General features: G+C 36.4%; 1 protein-coding gene across 10 annotated transcripts in view; it reads left to right on the plus strand.

The window, feature by feature from the left end:
• The window catches only part of ATOSA (atos homolog A), a 119,162-nt gene that overhangs the window by 77,867 nt on the left and 20,954 nt on the right, over positions 1-20,341 (plus strand). For 9 of the 10 annotated variants that reach the window (XR_009264142.1, XR_009264143.1, XM_058737693.1 and 6 more), the window contains 5 exons: positions 11,985-12,169; positions 13,080-13,282; positions 13,557-13,682; positions 15,036-16,884; positions 18,774-18,893. Coding sequence is in view for 8 of the 10 variants with exons in the window: in XM_058737693.1 (XP_058593676.1) it covers positions 11,985-12,169; positions 13,080-13,282; positions 13,557-13,682; positions 15,036-16,884; positions 18,774-18,893 (2,483 nt within the window). In the remaining 2 variants the exon portion in view is untranslated. The remainder of the gene's footprint in view (positions 1-11,984; positions 12,170-13,079; positions 13,283-13,556; positions 13,683-15,035; positions 16,885-18,773; positions 18,894-20,341) is intronic. The other variant, XM_058737690.1, reaches the window with a different exon arrangement.

Raw genomic sequence — 20,341 nt, forward strand, 5'->3', positions numbered from 1 at the left:
CCAGATGTTTATCTTTGGTTGGTTATTTAGGTTGCAGATTTTTGCTCCCGGTTTTGGGCTTGTTTTCAGTCTCTGTGGTGCCTTTGGGTGTAGCACTTTGCTCCCTTTCCACAAGTACTTCTTATAGCCTACCATTTAATAAAGACAATTGTTGCACTCAATGACCCACTTGGACCACATAGTTTAAAACAATTCTTTTAAGGGTGCTTGTGTGGCTCAGTCACTTAAGTGACCGACTTCAGCTCAGGTCATGATCTTATTATGGTCCATAAGTTCAAGCCCCGTGTCAGGCTTCCTGTTGTCCCTGCTGTCAGCTACTTCCCTTCTCCTCTGTCTCCTTCTCTCTCTGTCCGCCTGCCCACCACCACCCTCAAAAATAAATAAACATTAAAAAAACCTAATTCTTTTAGAAGTTTGGGGCTCCTTTTATAGAGGTGCTAGTAGAACATGTGTGAGGAAACAGGAAGAACTACTTTGGAATGTTTGAAAGATGGAAGTTTGGGGAAAGAATCTGAGAAACAATTAGGAAACAAAGTATTGGCTTTCCTTAGATTTCCACACCCTACCCCTTATTTATTCAACTTCCTCTAGCTCTACTTTTACTGTTTTCTTTATTCTTCCTTTTATATTTTCTCCCTTATTTTCCTGCTGTTTATTGTTTCTCCATTTATTTTGTTTACCTTTTTCTTTTTCTCCTCTTTTCTCTATTTTGATTCCAAATATTAACTATTTTTTATATATTAAATACAATTTCTTGTCAGAGTGGTTTCCATACAACACCCAGTGTTCATCCCAACAGGTGCCCTCCTCAATGCCCCAAATCTTAACTATTTATTCTTTTCTGATTGTTTTCTTTTTCAAATTAAAAAAATTTTTTTAACATTTATTTTTTGAGAGAGAGAGAGAGAGAGAATGAGAACAGGGGAGGGGCGGAGAGAGAGAGAGAGGGAGACACAGAATCTGGAGCTCAGGCTCCAGACTCTGAGCTGTCAGCACAGAGCCCGGATGTGGGACTTGAACTCATGAACCGTGAGATCATGACCTGAGCCAAAGTTGGATGCTCAACCAACTGAGCCACCTAGGTGCCCCCATAAGTCCTCAGATTTCTAACATTTTTCACATCTAAGAGATCTTGGTTTGAGGCCTCACTTTGCTATTATATTGCCATGTGTGTCTGAGCAATTACTTTACCTCTCCGAAGTCCAGTTTCCTCATGTACAAATTAATGAAAATACATGCTTTTGAAGGTTCTTTTGAGTTTAATTTGTGACTTGTGTACAAAAGCCAAGACTTGGTCTTTAAAAAAAAAAAAAAAAAAAAGCAAAACCATTTATCCCTTGTCTTTTTTCCCACAGAAGCTGCTTATTTTTCTTTGACGATAAGGGGACCAAGCTCAGTTTTAATTAACTCTTAAGTGTTTTTTAATGCACAAAATAGAACATTGAAACACTTTATTTATAAGCAGATATGATTGTACAGTTTTGCCAAGCATTATAAGGATAATGTTTCAAGACGCCTGGGGAGCAGTCCATTAAGCATCTGACTCTTGATTTTGGCTCAGGTCATGATCTCACAGTTTGTGAGATCGGTTTGTGAGATGGAGCCTCGTGTCAGGCTCTGGGCTGACAGTGGGGAGCCTGCTTGTGATTCTCTCACTCTCTCTTTCTGCCCATCCTGCATGCACACACGCACAAACTCTCTCAAAATAAATAAATAAACATTAAAAAACATCATTTTTTAAGTGGGATATCCCCTTGCTTTTTCTGAAAGTACATAATCTAGACCTTTCCATAATATCTAAATTGAAAGAGCCTTAAAGAGGGAAGACATAAGGCAGGAAGGGAGTAGTTGTCCAAATTCATTTAATACCAAGAAGATACGTCTGTCTGAGGAGCTTTAAAGAATCCATGCCTTGAGGTGGAAGGTTAGACTCGAAGTCATTTTTGTGTGAAATGAAAAATAAGTATGAGCTTCTATAATTGAGAGTTAAGGACTATTGGTAGTGGCAAGCAGGTTTTTAAAGATAATTCTCTAGTTACTGATAATATATGTGTGACTTGGGGCAAATGATTTTACAGAATTAGTTTTCACATCTTTAAAGTGAGAGGAAGACCTGTGTCAGTGCATTTATGTTTACCTTAAATTTAACAAACAATTCCATAGTGATCGCTCTGTGTCAGATAATATTCTGGAAATTTTACAAATAATATCTCAATCCTTGTAACTACCTTCTGAAGGTTGATATTATTATTTTCCCCATATAATAGAAAAACTGAGGCAGGGCACCTGGGTGGCTCAGTGGGTTAAGCATCTGACTCTTGGTTTCAGCTCAGGTCATGTTCTCCTGGCTTCATGAGTTCAAGCCCTTCTGCCAGTGCAGAGCCTGCTTGGGATTCTCTGTCTCCCTCTCTCTTCCCCTCCCCCACTCGTGCTATCTCTCTCTTATAAAGTTAAAAGAAAAAGAAAAAAGAAAAACTGATACAAAGGAAGGGAGGTTGTATAATTTGCACAAAGCCAAAGAACTAACAAGTAGTAGAACTGGTTGTCTCAGAGTTCATGCTCTTAACTATTACTTTGCGCTACATCATGAAAATTAAAAGGAAGAAGCACTTGATAAAATACTTCACAACTCAAGAAGATGATGATCATCTTTGTGTAATTGGATGTTTGGATTAAGTGACAATTAAAATTTATAGCCAGTTTTTGAAAAGGTAAATTACTATAAAAACATACATATGACTTAGTTTTCTGGATGACACCTCAGAATATTACAATGCTTTAATTATAATTTTGCACTTTGGTAGTTATGTAGATGTACAACAAAAATATTTGGTTGAATTCACACCCATATTTGGTTGAATTCATGAGTTCTAGCTCCACCTCGGGCTCTCTGTTGACAGCTCAGAGCCTGGAGCCTGCTTAGGATTCTGTCTCTCTCTCTCTCTCTCTCTCTCTCTCTCTCTCTCTCTCTCTCTCTCTGCTCCTCCCTCACTCACACTCTGTCTCTGTCTCTGAAAAATAAATAAACATTAAAAAAATTTTTTTAAATCAATAGAACTCTCCTGGAATGACTTGATAAAAGATAAAAAAAAAGAGGCTAATAAAACAGACTAACAACATTTATGAACCATTCCACCAATCTGGTGATGCCTTAAGAAGTGAGAAACTTGAGGGGCAGGGGCACATGGGTGGCTCAGTTGGTTAAGTGTCTGTCTTCGGCTCAGGTCATGAACTAGCAGTTTGTGAGTTCAAGCCCCACATGGACTCTGTGCTGACAGGCTCAGAGCCTGGAGCCTGTTTCAGATTCTGTGTCTCCCTCTCTCTCTCTCTCTTTCTCTGCCCCTCCCCTGCTCGTGCTCTGTCTCTCTTGCTCTCAAAAATAAATAAAACATTAAAAAAAATTTTTTTAAAGAAAACTGTTGTCTTTGTGCCTTATTTTCTTCATCTGGAAGTAAGGTACGATCCCTTACAATTTTTGCCTAAAACAGAACCATGAAACACTTATCTTTGAGATTGGAACATAAAGATGAGAAACCAAAATTTTTTCAGTGTATATAGAATTTAACCCATTGAGATACATATCCATGAAATATTAAAAATATTATTATAAAGAAATGGATGGGTTGAGTTACCCATAGAACTGTTAATATAGTGCTTAGTTTTTCCTGAAGTGATGGTTGATTTGCACTGATCTATCCTTTCTTTTTTCATGTTCACATTTGTGGTAAGTGCCCCAAGTTTGAGCAAAGGTTGCCTGAAGTTAGCAGTACAGCCTGTTTATGGAACACAGTGAAACTTACCCATGTGGAGGTGAAATTCATGACCTTAGGACTGTGAGCCAGCACCCTGAAGTAACCATTCATAGCCTACATGGCTTACCTAAGTTCTGGGGAAGAGTATGACGTCAGTGACAGATGAGTGTGGAAATGAGTTAGGAAAGGGCTCTTTTGTGAGGAAAAAAAATAGGGAATGAAGAAACTTTTCAGAAAGCTCAGAAATGTTGGAAAGAAGAAGAATCAGCCATGTTTAATAGGTGAAAAAGAACAAGGAGTGGCACAAGCATGGAATAGGTCACAGTTTGGCTGGAACAGAGAGACTATGGGGGGAGCAGTAAAAGAGATGAAGAAGCAAAGGTGGAGAAAGTTAAGACTCCAAAGGTGGAGTCTAAAGCAGGGTCACCTCAGTGTGTATCCAAGATGCAGCATTCGCATCAGAACCTGGCAGTGCACAGCAAAGTGTAGTGTGGTCCTGGCCCTAATGTCAGAGTTTACATTAAATCAGAGGGCAGTTAGGGAGCCAGTAAAACAAACAGAAAACTTAGAATGAAGAGGAATGTGATGAAATGGCTTTTCAGGAATATTAATTGCATTCAAGTGCAAAGTGAGTAAGAAGAGGCTTAGAGTCCTAGACCATAGCTAGGAGACTGTTGTAGAAATTCAGGCATAAAATAGTAAGAGCCTAACTTAGGTTAACTGTCTTGAGGTCAAAAAAGAAGAGTTTAAATCAAAGAAAATTTTTAAAGTAAGATTAGTAAGATTTAGTGGCTGGATTTCAGGACCATAAAGAGGGAGAATCTCCTATCCTTGTCTCATAGACTTAGAAGGGAACTTCTTTTATTCTCATTTTGAGATTTGAAGACCATTTTGAGTGATGATATTGTGTATTTAATACTTACCTTGTTTTTATAGAAAGGGCTGTTGTAATACATGAATGGTCATTTTTCTCGGGACTCAGAAAGTAGACTTTTGTATTTATCATCTATACCCTTCAGAATAATTGACAATGTATGTCATATCTGCCTAGTCTTCCATCACTGTCTACTGAGATCACTATTGTCATTCATGGTCACCAGTGACTTGCTTATTGTCAAATCCAGTGGTCACATCTTTGTTTACATTTTATTAAACCTCACTGGTATTTGAAACCATTGGCTCTGCCCTTGAAACATTTTTTTTCCCTTGTGCTTCTGTGATACAAGATACTTGACAGCTCCTTTTGCTGGTTCATCATCCTCTCTCAGATCACTACTTGGTGGAGCCTGGTGGAGTGCCTCCAGGCTCTGTCATGAGTTCCCAACATATTCCTTTAGGTAGCTCTTGATTGTGAATACTCTCCAATTGCCAATGATTCCCTAAATTATATCCCTAACCCTGGACAACTACAGTAGCCTCCTAACTAGTATACCTACTTTGGTTTTTATTCCTATTATCAACATAGCAGCCAAGGTGATCACTTTAAGATGTAAATCAGGGTTGCCTGGATGTCTCAGTCAGTTAAGTGTACACCTCTTGACTTCAGCTCTGTCACCTCTGTGCTGACAGTATGGAGCCTGCTTGGGATTCTCTTTCTTTCTCTCTCTCTCTCTCTCTCTCTCTCTCTCTCTGCCCCTCCGCCCCTCCCCTGCTTGCACATTAGCTCTATCACTCTCAAAAAATAAAGTTTTTTTAAAAAAAGTAAATCAGATCAACCCATTTCTCTAATTAAAACCTCCAAAGGCTTCCCATTGAATTTATGACAAAATTTCAACTCTTTCCTCGAGAGCTTCAAAATCATCCTGTATAATCTAATCCCTCACCACCATTCTGATCTTCATCTTCCTTTCCTTCTTGCTGCCTTTCCAGCCTCACTTACCTGGGACATTACCCATTCAGTCTCACCTTAGACCCTTTGCTCAGAATACTCTTTCCCCTAATTTCTGAATAGCTAGCTCCTTGCTCAGATCTCATCTTAAACGTTGCCTACTCAGAAAAGCCTTCTCTGAACACTTGATATAAAACATTCACATAAGCATTCTCATTTCACTCTTTTTACACTTACAGCATAGCACTTCACACCATCTGATATTTGTCTTTAAAAAATTTTTTTTAATGTTTTATTTTGAGAGAGAGAGAGAGGGAGACAGTGTATGAGTGGGGGAAGGGCAGAGAGAAGGAGATAAAGAATCCAAAGTAGGCTCCAGGCTCTGAACTGTCAGCCCAGAGCCTGATGCGGGTCTCAAACCCATGAACCATGAGATCATGACCTGAGCTGAAGGTGGAGGCTTAACTGACTGAACCACCCAGGTACCCCACCATCTGCTATTTTTCTTATTAATTTGTTCTTGTTTTTCTCCACCACCACTAGAATATAAGCTCCAAGTCCCAGTGTTTAGGAAAGTGCCTGGCACACAGGAGGTATATAATAGTACATATATAATAAATAATTGTTGAATAAATGGAGTCTTAATACCAATATACTGGTTATGTCAACAGAGAATCCAGTTCTTTGAGCATAATCTTTTCCACTCTTAACACCCATTCTCAGTTCCCTACATATATGTTTCTCATATTGTTAGTATAAGACTCTAGATCTCAATTTTTTAAATTTTATTTTTAAAAAGCAAAAAAAGCATTTTAAACTGCTAAGTTATTTCAACCTATGCTGTTACCTGTGTTTGTCTTCACGAATTCCTATATTAAATAACTAAACTACGGCCTACTAAGTAGGAGTTCTATAAGACAGTGACTAAAATGTATGACACTAGGTAATGCTTTTATTTACATGTTATTTTTCAATTAAAAGGCCTTATCATTTATCTAATACCAATCAGAGAACAGTAGTTTATTTAAAATTTAGCTTATGTGTTTGTATGTTAGCTTTATGAAAGGGCTGATCATATTTTATTATATATACATCTTTCTGTGGACATGGCACATGTGATTGTGGCACAAACACATGATCATAACACTCTTTCTTTTGAAACACTATGTTTTCACTTTCAAGATATTTTATAGATATCTTTCCTTGTCAAAAGTAAACCTATATCATTATTTTAGATATAACTATACCACAGTATATCAACCAGTCCTGTATTATTGGACATTTAGGTTTATTCCATTTGTTAAATTGGTATAAACATTTAAATAAATATCCTTTAATATTCAGCTCAGTGTATGTGTTATTTTATAGAAAGAGGATTTTGATTCATATTACCAGATTGTCCTTTATGAAGTTGAAAGGACCTTATTGTTAGAGAAACATTTTTTTTTTTTTTTTTTTTTTTTTTTTAGCAACCCCCAGGTTATTCGCCTGCTTGTCTTGTCATTGTCTTCCATGTCATTAGAAGTGTGGAATTTTCTGCTACCTTGCCAGGCTTTAGAAGTAAAGTGAACCTTGAAGAGGGCACTTGTTGGGATGAGCACTGGGTGTTGTATGGAAGCCAATTTGACAATAAACTATATTTAAAATAAAAATACTAAAAAAAAAAAAAAGAAAGAAAGTAAACTGAACTGCATATCTAGCAGCCCAGTGATGGGTAAGACCTTCTTCTCTCATTCATTTTACACAGAGCTTTGAAGAAGTTCTGAGCTATCCTGGGAGTTTTTTCTGAATCACTATATGATGAGTACTGGTTCAGAGGGCCTCCTGGGGCTCCTAAGAAGGAGGTAGTGGTTCTGGCTTCTCTCCTAGGGTTTTTTCTGTGCTGCTTCTGCAGAACAGATTCATAGACTCTCAGGGTTGAAAGAACTCTTGCTACCACTTAACTAGCTGAATACGTTCAATCACACCCCTGGGATGTGTCTATCAGTCTGTCCTTGAATATCCCTGGTGATAAAGAATTTACTTCTACTGAGAGTTAGTCCATTTTATCTGTGGATCACTCTGATCAGAGTTTTCCCAGTTACCAAATTGTTCACCTCTTTTATTAAACAGAACAGATGGGGAACTGTATAAGAAATAGCTAAACTCCACAGCCAGAAGTGCATGCTACTACAAAAGCAGCCAGTCTGGTCATGGCTCTCAGTCAAACTGGTGTAAACCCAATCCTCATTGAGGTCTTGGAGGTAGAGGGATTCTAGAACTATGTTTTGATTCATTAATCTCCAGTCTCCAAAGATCTGTCCTTCATAGCCTGTGAAAACTTGTAACATCCTTTGTTTGCTTCAATGCTATGCTTTATATCAAATAATTTATTTCTTCTAAAATATGTAACTACTAGGTAAGATTAACAGTCCATATTTGTCTAGATATGAAACACCTTTTGTTTTTATAAAGGTACATTGTTTTCAGAGGCCCTAAAATCATAACTTACTTCTAGAATAAGCTCAAAATATCAAGTTCTATTGAGTGAATTTTCTTTAGCATGACAGTTCTCAGTTATTGTTCGTATTCCTTATGGTAGTCTCTGCTGTCTGGTGTTTTAGAGGTTGACATTATCAAAATTTTAACTATGTAACTTTTCTAATGGCCACTGTGATTTAGTATTCTCATTTCTTAAAATTCAGACATCCTTACATTTTTCCTGACAGTTCCTAAAGGCTGTCATCATAAAGTCACATGCATTTAGGTAGTATTTTATTTTTCATAATGCTACAGTATAATCCATGCTATTCCTTGCAGTTCTGTTTTGTTTTGTTTTTAATATGTGTTTTTGGGAGAGTACAGTGGAGGAGGGGCAGAGAGAGGGGACAGAGGATCCAAAGTGGGCTCTGCTGATAGGCTGACAGCAGTGCTGAGTGACAGCGGGTCTCGAACTCACTAACTGCAAGATCATGACCTGAGCCAAAGTCAGATGCTCAACCAACTGAGCCACCTAAGTGTCCCGTAATTTTTATGTAATGGTTACATAGATAACTAATATATAACTACTGTCATCTCTAATCTTTGTGTTAAGTTTTTCATTTAAATATTTAACACTCTGGGGGTGCCTGGATGGCTTAGTCACTTGAGCATCTAACTCTTGATTTCGGCTTAGGTCATAATCTCATGGTTTGTGAGTTCGAGCCCCACATTGAGCTCTACACTGACAGCACTAAACCTGCTTGGGGTTCTCTCCCTTTCTCGCTGCCCCTCTCTTAAATAAATAAACTTTTAAAAAAAGTTATTTTTGTAATAGTTTAGTTTTTATCACTTTAAACTTGATAATTCCTGGTGTGTAAGCCATTATTTGCTAGGGCTTTAGAGATAAATTATAGTTTTGCAGGCATAAGGATAACACTGTCATTCTCCCCACTCTTTCTGCCCTTCCCCCTTTCTTAATCTGACCTTGTAGGTTTTTTCTCAAGTATAGATTTTTTTTTTTTTTAAGTAGTAGCACATAAATGTAAGACTTATTGCTTAGACTGTGGATCATCCTTGGTATTCACATGGAGTAGCTGACATCTTGGCATCATTCAGCATTCCAAAGATTAGGAGCCACTGCTCTGTCACAATTCTTAGTTTTCCAGGATTACCTGACAAACTCAGGGAAAGGAACAGGATGAGCCCAGAGAAATATCTCAGGAGCTGAAATCATGCCATGTAGCCCATGGCAAGCCTGAGGTAGCTTTGAAAACCCATAGAACCACCAGAGAAAGGGATTGAATGGAATCCTTTTTACATCTTTTGCTTCCCCGTGAAGGACACCAGGATTTAACTCAGTTAATCCCAAGGGACTACAGGAAACCTTTGATTTATAATCTAATTGATTTCTAGAGGAAAGTGGAAAGTTGAGATCACTCTCTTGTTTTTCTTGTCACATTATTATAAACTAGGGTTCTATCCCTGGAAACTACAGATCTTCCCTGACTTACAACAGGGTTACATCCTGATAAGACATTTTCAACTTATGATAGGTTTAAGTGAAAAATGCATTTAACATTCCAAACCTAGCAAATGTCATAGCTTAGCCAAGCCTGCCTTGAACGTGCTTAGAACACTTACATTAGACTACAGATGGGCAAAATCATCTAACACAAAGCCTATTTTATAATAAAGTGTTGAATATGCCTGTAATTTATTGAACACTATATTGGAAATGAGAGAAAGAGAATGGTTGTGTTGGTACAGACGGTTGTAAGTGTATTGGTGTTTTGCCCTCTCCATCATGTGGCAGACTGGGCCCTGGAGCTCACTGCAGCTGCACAGCGTCACGAGAGGACCCTACCATATTGCTGGTCTGGGACCAGATCAAAAGCCAAATCACTTTCACACCATCGTCAAGTCAAAAAATAGTAAGCTGATGAGGGGCTGTCTGTTCCAATATGTATTATTAATATATATGTTGCATATTATTATTTTACTTACATTTTTATAAACATATACTAAAGTATGTAATAACAGTTTTTATAGCTGCAATGAAAGAAAGCAGGCATGAGGTAGTAGTGGTTAAGGAACCAGATTCTGGAGCCAGACTGTAGATTCAAATTCCAACTTCATTCTTTACTGGCTGGGTAATCTTGGGCAAGTTACTTAACGTCTCTATGCTTCAGTTATCTTTAAAATGGTAGTAACAGTTTCCACCTTATAGAGCTGCTCTGAGGATAGAATGGATTAATGTGTAGAAGGTACTTAGAACTGGCAATGTCTGACATTGTTAGTAAGTGTTCACTGTTATTTTATATGTTGCACATGGTCATTTTAGGGAATATTTTCTGAATGGTCTTAAAATACCAACTCAATAAAGTTGGCTTTGAAGGCTGCTGCATTTCCAGATAAGCCTTCCTGATGCTAGAAATGGGCTTTCTTCGTCATTTCCTTCAAGGCTATTCATAATCTGGCTCCAGTCCTTTCTTTTGCACACTTTCTCTATACAGATTCTCTACTCAAGTTGCACTTTCTCTCTCCTGGTTCTGCTCAATGTCTACCTCCTTTTAAAAAAAATTGTTTTCAGTATAGTTGTCCCACAATGTTACATTAGTTCCCTGTGCACAACATAATGATTCAGATTTTCTATGCTGTGCTCATAAGTGTAGCTACCATCTATCAGTAAACAACGCTATTACAATATCATTGACTATATTCCCTATGCTGTGCGTTTTATTCCCTTGACTTATTTATTCCATAACCGAAAGTCTGTATTTCCCACTCTCCTTCACAAATTTTGCCCATCTCCCAGCCCCCTTGCCTCTGACAACCAACGATTTGTTCTTTGTATTTATAGGTCTGACTCTGCGTTTTGTGTATTTCAATGCCTACCTCTTTTGCAAAATTTTACCACTGTTATCTGAAAAACGTTGGAATGTATTAAATGCTGTAGTGTTCTATTTGTTTTGAAGATGATTTATGAATCACAAACCCTTTGAGACTAGGATCTATGCCATAATACAATTCTGTATCCCCTGTCACTTAATACAGTGTAGCAAGTACTTAAAGTATGTGATATTTAATTGGATTGCACAACAAATTGAATTTGTGTGTGTACATTTGCACGAGTGTTCAACTCGTGTAACAGGTTAACACTTTTGAAACTTAACTGTTTCACAAACTTGGAGCACTTGCGAGAAATTTAAAAATTACTACAAATAAGTGAGAACACCTGCATTTCAAATTGTTTGGAACTGCATAGTAACAATAACAACAACAAAATTCACACTTTATATATTGTAATTTGGGCCTGCATCTGCTGCTGGATAATTATAACATTTCTCCTTTTGAAACTACTAATACTGTAAGACATAGGCAGAGAAGGACTCCAGAGCTCTGAATGTCCACAGCACAGATGGGTTGTAAGAATAAGGAACTAGATAAGAAAGGGACAAAGGAGAGAAAGGGAGAAACATGTATTTGAACTTGCATCCTTAATATTTAATAATAGTTATAAAACAGGTAAAAAATATGACATAATAAGACCTTTTAACCTTTTGGTTATTGGTGAAATTTTGGGTGTAAAAACTGTTGCACTTGACATCTGAAAAATATAAGATATCTAAATATCTATAGGATTATAAATGTATTCCTAAATCTTAGACATTTTAACTGAAATTGACATAAAAATAATTTTATGCTATAATTTCAACCACCTTTACCTTAACTGAAATTTGGAATTATCCATTCTCTCCTTACCTTGTATACCTTGTGAATCAAGAGTTTACTGTATTTTAATTGCCTGATTTTTACCCCCCTTTCACTCTTTGTTAGTGAATATACTTGAATATAGATTGTGACATTAGGTATTTTAGGTGTAAACGGTGAGTTCTTAACAAGAATACATTAAATTGGAAACTCATTTTTTTTTTTTTAACCAGATACTCTAGATGAATATTTTGAATATGATGCAGAGGAGTTCTTGGTCTCTTTGGCCTTGTTAATAACAGAAGGACGAACACCTGAATGTTCTGTAAAAGGTCGCACAGAAAGTTTCCATTGCCCTCCAGCACAGTCCTGTTACCCAGTAACTTCCAAACATGAATGTAGTGACAAGCTGGCTCAGGTGAGAATTGTGTATTGAGTATATTTTCTTTTTCTTTCATATAAACTAGTTTAAATTCTGTGATCACTTTTGTTACATGACAATTATAGTGTTCACACTTAAGTATAAAATCACTTATAACTACAATAAAAAAAATCCTAATCTTGGACCATAGCTAATACCCCTAACTCTTAAGCGATGCTCTTAAAGTCACAGTAGGTACCTTTGCAGATCAGCATGCAGGGTGACAGCCAAAATCATACCTGCCTTCTTACTCGCCAGATTTAAGATAATTGTTGCTATTGATCTTGTGTTTATTTGGTAGAATTACTTTCATGATTATTTTCTTCAGATTAACCAATTTCCCTTTTATATTCCTTTTTTCCTACGGGAGGATACTTTTTGCTATCTTAGTAGTATTTTTCTATAATGTTAAAAATAGTTATTTTGATAGGTAGTGTATAATTTGCTGTAGGGATTTTCCCAACAGTTTCTTAAATGTAGTCCAAAATTTTACATTTTTAAAATCTTGTCTATTTTGAGCATTTAATGAAAATGAGATTTTAATATTTTGGTTTTTACTTAGAATGAATCTTTATTTTGTAACAATGACATAGTTAACAAACTAGGCCGGGCCACCTCAAAGCCTGTCAGATGTGGTGTATGACAGTTATTTTTCCACAAAATAGAGTAGAAATATCCCCCTCCCCAAGAAACTTTGCATCATAAATGTTCAGTACTAATCCTTGTACTCTAGAACTCACTAGTGTTAATCCACTATTTAATGAGGAAATATAAATAAACCTAAGCAAAGATCTACAGTTGACTCATTTCTCATATAGATGTCTATTTTACAATTATAATTTTAAACTGTAAATATAAAATGCCTTGGGTTATTGAGGTATTTCGCTTACATTCATTTTCTCTTAAGTGTCGCCAAGCCAGAAGAACTAGGTCTGAGGTCTTACTGTTGTGGAAGAATAACCTTCCAATCATGGTGGAAGTGATGTTACTCCCAGATTGCTGCTACAGTGATGATGGGCCCACCACAGATGGAATTGATCTCAACGATCCTGCAATTAAGCAGGATGCATTATTATTAGAAAGATGGATATTGGAGCCAGTTCCTCGACAGTAAGTTGTTGAACTGAGTTTCAAGTTGTTCTTGCTAAATCAGGTTTTCCATTGCTTCTATAAATTATTTTAATAATGTATCATGTCTTTGACTCTAATGATGTAGTAAAATTTAGACATTTAGTTCTTCTGTGACTTCAAGTGACACTAGTAAATGCACTTCGATTCTCTTGAAAGCACATATCCAGAATATATTTATTTTAGCTTCTGTATTTCTAAAGTTCAATCATTTTGTACTTGCTGACATTTAAATGATACTTTTTACTTCCCTTAGGAGTGGCGATCGGTTTATTGAAGAGAAGACTCTTCTATTGGCTGTCCGCTCATTTGTGTTTTTTTCTCAATTAAGTGCTTGGCTGAGTGTTTCCCATGGTGCTATTCCACGAAATATTCTTTACAGGTAAGTATTGAGCAAAATAAGGACAGTGTGTATTTAACCTTGTTGGTTAGCTACTGAATGATATTTTACCTTTTAAGCAGTTTATTTCCTTCATTTCTATATGTAAGTGGATAAAATTTACTAAAGATTTTCTCAAAACAAGTTAGAGAATTTAAATGCGAATCAGTATGAATTTTACTTTATTTCTTTTTAATTTGTTTTTTATTTTTTTAATGTTTGTTTACTTTTGAGAGAGAGGGAGACACAGAATCAGAAACAGGCTCCAGCTCTGAGATGTCAGCACACAGCCCAACATGGGGTTTGAACTCCCAAGCGGTGAGATCATGACCTGAGCTGAAGTCAGATGCTTAACCAACTGAGCCACCCAGGCACCCCCGGCATAGATTGGTTTTCAAAGAGCTTTTTAGCTTTAAAGAACCCCCAATGGGCTTACGTATAAAAACTTTCGGGGCTGCTGAATTTCCATAATGGTAGACTTATTTAATTTTTGCATCTTGAAAACTGTAAATTTACAGGCTGCTGACCAAGTATCTAATTGTTTCTTTAGGCAGGTGGCCCTGAGATTGAGTATCTCTTAATCACCTTGTACAACAGAATTAGCTAAATCCATTTATTTAGAGTAAATGCCATTTTTTTTTGTTTTAAGAAATAATTCTAAATTATAGTATTCTTGAGCTTTAATGCCTAAGTAGTCCAGTGTTCATAAAAAGATCATCTCTAGGCTCTTTCCATAATGTCCATCAACTGATGAATGGATAAAGAAATTGTGATTTATATACACAATGGAATACTACGTGGCAGTGAGAAAGAATGAAATATGGCCTTTTGTAGCAATGTGGATGGAACTGGAGGGTGTTATGCTAAGTGAAATAAGTCATACAGAGAAAGACAGATACCATATGTTTTCACTCTTATGTGGGTCCTGAGAAACTGAAAGGACCATTTGGGAGGGGAAGGAAAAAAAAAAAAAAGATGAGAGAGGGAGGGAGCCAAAACATAAGAAACACTTAAAAACTGAGAACAAACTGAGGGTTGATGGGGGGTGGGAGGGCAGGGAGCGTGGGTGATGGGTATTGAGGAGGGCACCTGTTGAGATGAGCACTGGATGTTGTATGGAAACCAATTTGACAATAAATTTCATATAAAAAAATCATCTCTATTCTAAGCATAAACTATTGTGCTTTTTATGTTGGTTTTATCAGAATGACATGCATGGTAAAGTAGCTGAAAGTAAACCCTTAATAGTAATTAATGCAAATAAAGATAAGTATGTAACTGTTGAAAATTTTTTATAATATATAACGTTATAAGCATTACAATGCATTGATTCTGTATATTTCTATATGATTCTAGAATCAGTGCTGCTGATGTAGACCTGCAGTGGAATTTTTCACAGACCCCGATTGAACATGTGTTTCCTGTTCCTAATGTTTCTCACAATGTGGCCTTGAAAGTCAGCGTTCAGTCCTTGCCCAGACAATCTAATTATCCAGTTTTGACCTGTAGTATTCACACTAATATTGGCCTTTATGAGAAAAGAATTCAAGAACATGAACTTAAAGTCCATCAGCACCGCAATTCTAGTGAAGTAGAACAATGTAGTACAAATAGTTCACAGCGTCTGTGTAGCAAACAATCTTGGACCATGGCACCTGAAAGCATATTGCATGCAAAAAATGGCACAACTCCAGAATATATTGCAGCTGTCAAAAATGTCAAACTGTATCCAGGCACTGGCAGTAAATCTGACTATGGAACATGTCAAGCCAATATTCTGGGCTTCAGTGGTAGAGGAGATAAAAAGTCACATGAAACACCAGTGAGAACTTTAAAATCATTTTCAATGATTGATTCCAGGGTCTCTAGCCACCAGAGTTCCTGGCAGTCAGTTGGTGAGACTAATCCTTTAATAGGCTCTTTAATTCAGGAGCGACAAGAAGTTATTGCAAGAATTGCTCAGCATTTGATTCATTGTGATCCAAGCACTTCCCCTGTTTCTGGACATCCATTTAATATGCAAGAGTCTAGTTCACTTAATTCAAAACTTTTCCGGGTTTCAAAAGAAAATGAAAATGTGAGAAAATGTAAAGAAACTTTCTCCATTTCCTTTGGTAGTCCTGAGCTTACCTCCTCAGAAGACACCAGTGAGGGAAAAATTCAAGTAAAACCAGATACTCCTCGAAGTGAAACTGGCAGTTCCAATGGTCTTTATTCTCGTCAGTCTATTGGTGAGACAAATCCTTTGATCGGCTCTTTACTCCAGGAGCGACAAGATGTTATTGCAAGGATTGCTCAACACTTGGAGCATATTGATCCAACTGCATCACATATACCCCGGCAGTCATTCAACATGCATGACTCCAATTCGGTTCCTTCGAAAGTATTTAGGAGTACATATGAAGACAACAATTTGTGGAAGAAAAACAAGGATGTTACCTCTGTTTCCATTTCCAATACAAAATTTTCCTTGTTAGAAGACAGCAGCGAAGGGGAAAACTTAATACCCAATAAATCATTTAGTTCTTTTAAATGTAATGGTAAAGTCGAATCCTCTTTGAAACCTCAAATAAGAAGAAAGCTGTATCAGGACAATCCTAGTGAAACCATCCAAAATACTTTCCAAGAGATACAGAACAAAGCCACTAGTTTATTGACTCCCTCAAATATGCCTCACTGCAAAAAAAATAACTTAGAATTGACAGTCAGATTGGAAAATACACTTTCTGAGTGTCAATTTAAGGAGCAAGAAATTAGCAATGAAACTGATAAAAAGTATTCAAATTTCAACAGTATTGACAAACAGATTTGCACAGATAAGTATAAGGAAAAAAGAATAAAAAATGAAAATTCTAATCCAGAATATTTTAAGAATCATGAATTTGATAATTCCAAAAAACATGACTCAAAAATAAAAGCTACTATGTTGGAAATGTCTGAATATTTGAACAAACATGAAAACAAGTGCTCAAATAAAGACTCAGAAAGGCCTAAGACATGTGAGCAAAATACTCAACTTAATAGTATAGAAAATTATCTCAATAAAGATAATGAAGTTCGCAAATGCAAAAAGCCAGACCTATTAAAAATTGAACAGGATAAGAAAGAAGAGATAATTGATGAAAAATCTCAAAACTGTTCTCAGAGAAAGAAAGTAAAAGACTGTTTGTCTACATGTGAACGACTGAAAAATACAGAGGTGTTGGTAGGTAACATCTAATATTTCAAATATAATTCTCAAACATTTATCATGGTTTCAATTTTGTTTACAGAAGATCTAGTTATAAAGGCCTAAGGTGCCCATTAATTATAGTAAATACAGTCAGTTCTAATAAACCTGCTACAAAACTAGTATTAACATCCTTGAAAAATAACCTACTTACTTAAGAGCAAATGCTAGGTGAATTCTTCCCTTTGCCCTTTTTTGGTTATTTCAACACTGGACAATTGCTGGAGGGTAATTAGGAGTCAGAAATGAAACTCACATCAGCTTAATGTATCATTTGTTAGTAGCTCTGGCCTAATACAGTGCACCCGTTGTAATGCCACTGCTCAGCTAGGGATTTTAGGAATATCTATAGAGAAGTCATGAGGCTGTTTGTTGGTTAGAATGCCTGGGTTCCTGTCCTGACTTCACAATTTGGACCTTAAGTCACACTGAATAAGTCACCTAACTTCTAAAAACCTCAGTTTCCTCAGTTCTAAAATAAGAATGATAAATCTCTTTTGCCTATCTCAGAGTTGTGACAATCATATAATAGATTTTAAGAAATTTTGTGAATCTTTAATGTACTATATAAATAAAAGATACTTATTTACATTTTATTTAACTTTCTACCAAACCATTTTTTAGCTTTAGAAAATTATTATTAGGGAGAGAGAGGAACACCGAGAATCCAAAGCAGGAACCCAAGCCATTAGTGGAGAGCAGGATATGGGGCTCAAACCCACAAACCAGAGATCATGACCTGAGCTGAAGTCTGACGTTTAACCAACTGAGCCACCCAGGTGCCCCTGGAAAAGTACTTTTTAACTGTCTTGACCTAAATCTGAATGTCCTTCGTTTATCTTCTTTATCAGTAAAATTAGTTCTTCTGGACAAAAGAGTTTTAATAATTGTACCATGTTTCCAATTTCTGTTTTTCAATAGAATCTCTAACATGGATTGTATCAAATGGTAGTTTCCAATTTTCTAAAACTATAATTGTCACAAAAACAGTTAGCTTTTCATGATCCTTTCTGGTACCTAAAAGGAAAACTTAATTTGGCCACTGTATTTTTCAAGCTACTAATATTCGGTTTTTCATGCTCTTGTTTTAAATATAATCATACAACATTTACTAAGTGCCCAGACACTCTTCTGAATATTTTACACATATTGGCATACTTAATCCTTCCACTAAACTATGAGAGTAAACTAGAGTAAACTCCAGTTTACAAATGAGGACCCTAGGACTGGAGAGCTTAAGTAACTTGCCCAAGGTCACAAAGCTAGTAAGTGGCAGAGCCAGGACCCAAATTAGACTTTTCAGATTTTTATGTGTTGCTATGAATTTCTAGTGTTTGGGTTTAAACTTGCCTAAATTCTTGAGAAATAGCTTGTTTCTGTATCACATCAAAAACATGGTACTGCAACTGCATTAGATATATTTTTAAATTCACATTTATTGTATTTCTGTGTCGTGCTCTACCAAATTACATGCTTTGAGAACGACTCTTAATATTAACATGGTTTTATATTTTAAAATACTCTTTTTTCTACCTCTGAGTAGTTGTTTTTTCACAAATTAAAAGTATCAAATATTAGCTTACCAGATGTTAGACTCTGAGTATTTATAAATATGAGCATATGTATAAGACAATTATATTTGGACATAGTTTCTTTAGAATATTTGAGTTTATTCAGTACTTTAGAAAAAACTCTTAGACATTGTTTTATTAAAGTGTGTGTGTGTGTGTGTGTGTGTGTGTGTGTGTGTAGATCTAGATCTGTAGATGATTAGCATTACCACCCAAGATATAATATCTCAGTACATATTAGGGATAAGACCAAACTTACTTAAATGTTATCATTAAAATTAATTATTTTCCTAGCAGAAGACTATACCACTGAAACATTCAAGTGTCTGGCGGAAACATAATTTTCATTCCTTAGATGGGACCTCAACCAGAGCTTTTCATCCTCGAACTGGATTGCCTCTTCTCTCAAGTCCTGTAAGGTTTCTTTCTCTTATTTCATATTTATACTTGGAAACATCTAAAATGTTTACAAATTATTTTATCTGAATTGTAATTGAAAAAATTTTAAATGCACTTTTTTATTTTTTTTATTAAAAAAAAATTTTTTTAATGTTTTTTATTTTATTTTTGAGAGAGACAGAGACAGAGTGTGAGCTGGGGAGGGGCAGAGAGAGAGAGAGAGAGAGACACAGACTCCAAAGCAGGCTCCAGGCTTCGAGCTGTCAGCACAGAGCCCGATGCAGGGCTCAAACCCACAAACCGTGAGATCATGACCTGAGCTGAAGTCAGCCGCTTAACCAACTGAGCCACCCAGGCACCAGAAAAATGTAAATGCCTTTAAAAGGAATTTCCAGGGGCACCTGGGTGGCTCAGTCGGTTAAGCGTCCGACTTCAACTCAGGTCACAATCTCGCGGTCTGTGAGTTCGAGCCCCGCGTCGGGCTCTGGGCTTATGGCCTGGAGCCTGCTTCGGATTCTGTGTCTCCCTCTCTCTCTGCCCCTCCCCCATTCATGCTCTGTGTCTCTCTGTCTCAAAAATAAACATTAAAAAAAAAAAATTTAAAAAAAAGGTAAAATAAAAGGAATTTCCAGTTAGAAAACACTTTTTAATATATTTAATAGCTATGTGTTAATATGAGAAAAGACTAAAAATATGAAAAAATTAGAATTATAAAATTTCTCTGAAATTCTTTTGTCTAATCTTTTAATTATTACTAAATATAAAGAAAATATTTAGTGTCAAGTGGGTTTGTATAAATAAATTTGTATCTGAACCTGGTTGACATCACCAGCTGAGTTATTTGGGAATCAGATTTGTGGTTGTTTTTGACTTGGAACCCATGCAGCATCTTATTTTGAGACATATAAATTTCCCCACTCTACATTTACAAATAGATTTGTAGATCTGAGTGCAATGGTTAGGAGTCTTGCTTTGGAATCACCCTGACTTCACCCTAGCATAATGTCTGCTTTAGTATTATGGGGATGATTAATATAATTCCTGACACATAGTAAGCTATCAGTTGTTAGCTGGTATACCTGCCATTTCAGTTAAACCTGAGTCAAGTGATCAATATCAGGGAGAAGTATAAAGCATATATATTTTGCTACTGATAGAAGATAATTTTTGGTGCTTTTCGTGTTTTGTTTTTTTTTAAGTTATTTATTTATTTTGGGAGAGACAGACAGTGTGAGTCGGGGAGGGGCAGAGAGAAAGGGAGACAGAATCTCAAGCAGGCTCCGCACTGCCAGTGTAGAACCCAATGTAGGACTCAAACTCATGAAAACCGTGAGATCATTCCTTAAGCCAAAACCAGGAGTTGGACGCTTACCCGACTGAGCCACCCAGTCACCCTACTTTATCTGTGTTTTTTTAAGTAAACTCTAAGGATACAATATCTGGCCTATGTTCAAAAAATAATT

Source organism: Neofelis nebulosa, chromosome 7 (assembly GCF_028018385.1).
Source record: "Neofelis nebulosa isolate mNeoNeb1 chromosome 7, mNeoNeb1.pri, whole genome shotgun sequence".
Lineage (NCBI taxonomy): Eukaryota > Metazoa > Chordata > Mammalia > Carnivora > Felidae > Neofelis > Neofelis nebulosa.